The 3,537-nt window shown below is 50.6% G+C and overlaps 1 protein-coding gene across 1 annotated transcript; it reads left to right on the forward strand.

The window, feature by feature from the left end:
* Positions 1-501: 501 nt before the first annotated feature.
* On the forward strand, positions 502-1,416 carry LOC309448733 (olfactory receptor 14J1-like; the record flags this gene model as incomplete). Its single annotated transcript, XM_082070456.1, has 1 exon — positions 502-1,416. The coding sequence occupies one exon, from the start codon at positions 502-504 to the stop codon at positions 1,414-1,416; it is 915 nt and encodes a 304-aa protein (XP_081926582.1).
* Positions 1,417-3,537: the final 2,121 nt, after the last annotated feature.

Genomic DNA, 3,537 nt, shown 5'->3' on the forward strand with positions numbered 1-3,537 from the left:
CCTCAGCAGCTGGACCTCCAGGTGAAGGGTTCCTGCAACATGATACTCAAAAAAGGTGCTAAAAGTACTTGCTCTCCAGTGTCATTATGTGAGTGGCAGCAGCACAGCCGGGTCAGGAGAAGGTTCCACAGCATGCCCGTCTGCCTTTCTGTCCTTGCTTTATTTTCTGGTAGCACTGCAGTGTCCTTCCCTGTTTCTCCACCTGTCCCTGGTGCTCTTGCTCTCTGTGGTTGGGGTGGGACTGTGGGTCAGTTTTTGTTCTGACACCAACACCGGGGTCTTGACCCAGAGGTGTGTTCATAGAGATTAGCTGTCGAAGCTGCATTTTAAGCTGTGATGAACTGTTATTCAAACTTAGTAGAAAGAGAGAATGAGCGGAAACATCCCATTAGGGAGGAGGTTTTCCATGTGAAACAGCCTGTTTATTTTCCCCAGAGAAGTCACCCCTAACATGTAACTGTCTTTTCTCCTTTCACAGGTCCTCATGCCCACAGGCAGCCAATGTCCAACAGCAGCTCCATCACCCAGTTCCTCCTCCTGCCGTTCACAGACACACGGGAGCTGCAGCTCTTTCACTTCTGGCTCTTCCTGGGCATCTACCTGGCTGCCCTCCTGGGCAACGGCCTCATCATCACCACCATAGCCTGGGACCAGCACCTCCACACCCCCATGTACTTCTTCCTGCTCAACCTCGCCCTCCTCGACCTGGGCTCCATCTCCACCATTGTCCCCAAGTCCATGGCCAACTCTCTGTGGGATACCAGGGCCATATCATACTCAGGATGTGCTGCACAGCTCTTTTCATTTGCATTCTTGATAGTAGCAGAATATTGTATGCTCACAGTCATGTCATACGACCGCTACGTTGCCATCTGCAGACCCCTGCATTACGGGACCCTCCTGGGCAGCAGAGCTTGTGTCCACATGGCAGCAGCTGCCTGGGCCACTGGGTTTCTCACTGCTCTGCTGCACACGGCCAATACATTTTCACTGCCCCTGTGCAAGGGCAATGCCCTGGGCCAGTTCTTCTGTGAAATCCCCCAGATCCTCAAGCTCTCCTGCTCACACTCCTACCTCAGGGAACTTGGGCTTCTTGTGGTTAATGTCGGTTTAGGATTTGGGTGTTTTGTGTTCATTGTGGTGTCCTATGTGCAGATCTTGAGGGCCGTGCTGAGGATCCCCTCTGAGCAGGGACGGCACAAAGCCTTTTCCACCTGCCTCCCTCACCTGGCCGTGGTCTCCCTGTTTGTCAGCACTGGCATGTTTGCCAACCTGAAACCCCCCTCCATTTCCTCCCCATGGCTGGACCTGGTGGTGTCTGTTCTGTACTCGGTGGTGCCTCCAGCAGTGAACCCCCTCATCTACAGCATGAGGAACCAGGAGCTCAAGGATGCCCTCTGGAAACTCATGTCTTAGTGATTTCTGAAGCAATAAACTGCCCATCTGCTTCTACATAGGAGTTTTAGAGTAACTAATTACAGGCCCAGCCTGTCGTCTGGATTTTCTGTTGTTGTTGGTACTTTTTTTCTTGTGATAATGTTGTCATCCCATTTCTGAATTCTCTGTCTGCTTTTCTGTTATAACCACTGGCTGTGTAAATGAGGAGCCGTGTTCTCCTTGTCTTTACGCAAAATAAAGGCCCCTTTAGTGACTTGTTCTTCACCATATCCTTCCTGCAAGGCCTGTCCCCTGCAGGGACAGTTTCTGTGTCCATGGGAGGAGGGGAAAAGAGTCCATCATGGCAGCACTGCCAGGGAGCAGCAGCGTTTGTTCTTCCAGAGGTGTTCTGATTCCACTCCCACACCGTCCTTCTCATCCCTTGTGTTGGTGCAAGGCCTAGGAGAGGACAAGTTGTCCTCATGGCACTGGGGCCTTGGTGCCTCCTTGCAGCCCCATGGGAGAGCTGGAAGTTGTCGTACCAGTGTTGTCCTTCCCTGGGCCTTGCACACCCACATCCCACGGTCCCAGGAAGAGCCCTGAGCCGTGTGTGAGGGACAGGATTCCCCTTCCCATTACCTGTAGGTCATGGCTTCTCCTTTCTGCTCCAGAAAGAAAACCAAGGGGTTTCTGAGCATCAGAGCTGAAGAAAAGACTCAAAGGAGACCTCGTGGTGGCTACAGCTTCCTCACAAGGGGAGAAGGAGGGGAAGATATTGATCTCTTCTCACTGGTGACCAATGAGAGAACCCGAGTGAATGGCAGAAGATGTGCCAGGGGAGGGTCTGCTGCACATGAGGAAAAGGTTCTTCACCCAGAAGTGCTGGACACTGAACAGGCTCCTCAGGGAGGTGTCACAGCCCCAACCCGACAGTGTTTAAGAAAAGACTGGACAACATCCTCAGACACACGGGGTGACCTGTGGGGTGTCCTGTGCAGGGACAGGAGTTGGACTCCATGATCCTTGTGGGTCCTTCCAACTCAGGACATTCTATGATTCTGTGAAACACTAGGTCAAAAGTCCATGTTTTCATTGTGCAGATGAGTTGTAAACATACACATCATGTGCACGTCCATTGTGTGCATGTGGTGAGATGAACCCAAGGGAGCACCAATGCCATCAGCTATTCCTTGTGCTGCCATAAAGGTCAGTGGGACAGAGATGGTGTTCAGGGGTCTCTTCCAACCTGCGTTATTGTAGGATTCCATTAATCTTTTCCATGGAGAGCTCTTTCACATCAGAATAGACAGAGGAAGAAGAAAACAAAGAGGTAAAAGCAGAGATGTAAAATCTGGGGGTGTTGATTGATAGAAGCTGAACATGAGACAGTGTGTGCCCAGGTGGCCAAAAAGGCCAATGGCCTTCTGGCTTGTATCAAGAATAGAGTAGTGGACAGAAACAGGGCAGTTATCGTCCCCTTGTACTTGATGCTTGTGAGGCCACAACTCAAACCCTTGGTTCAGTTTTGGACTCCTCACTATTGCAAAGACCTTGAGGTGCTGAAGTGAGTGCAGAGGAGGGGGACAAGGCTGTTGAGGGTCTGGAGCACAAGACTTCTAAGGAGCAGCTGAGGGACAAGGGGGTGTTTAGCCTGGAGAAAAGGAGACTGAGGGGAGACCTTCTCACTCTCTACAACTGTCTGAAAAGAGGTTGTAGCATGGAGGGTGTTGCTCTTCTCCTGAGTAGCAACTGATAGGATGAGAGGAAACGGCCTCAGCTTGTGCCAGAAAATGTGCAGAATTGATATTAGGAAACATTTCTTCATGGAAAAGTTTGTGAAGCAGTGGAACAGGCTGCCCAGGGAAGTGATTGAGTCACCACTCCTGGAGGTGTCTAAAAGATGTATAGATGAAGCTCTTGGGGACATGGTTTAGTTCTAGAGTTAGGTTATGGTTGGACTCCATGATCTTAATGGTCTCTTCCAACTCAAATGATTCTATGATTCTATGATCCTATGATTCTATGCTTGAAGGGTCATTTCCCAGGTGGTGGAGCTTTCCTTGGAGGAAGGAATCATAGAACCATAGAGAGTGTTGCAATGGAGCTTGAAAGGCCATCTAGTCCAACCCCGTGCTATGAGCAGGGACATGTTCAGCCAGC

This window comes from Streptopelia decaocto (genome assembly GCF_964273445.1).
Source record: "Streptopelia decaocto genome assembly, chromosome: 21".
NCBI classification, from domain to species: domain Eukaryota; kingdom Metazoa; phylum Chordata; class Aves; order Columbiformes; family Columbidae; genus Streptopelia; species Streptopelia decaocto.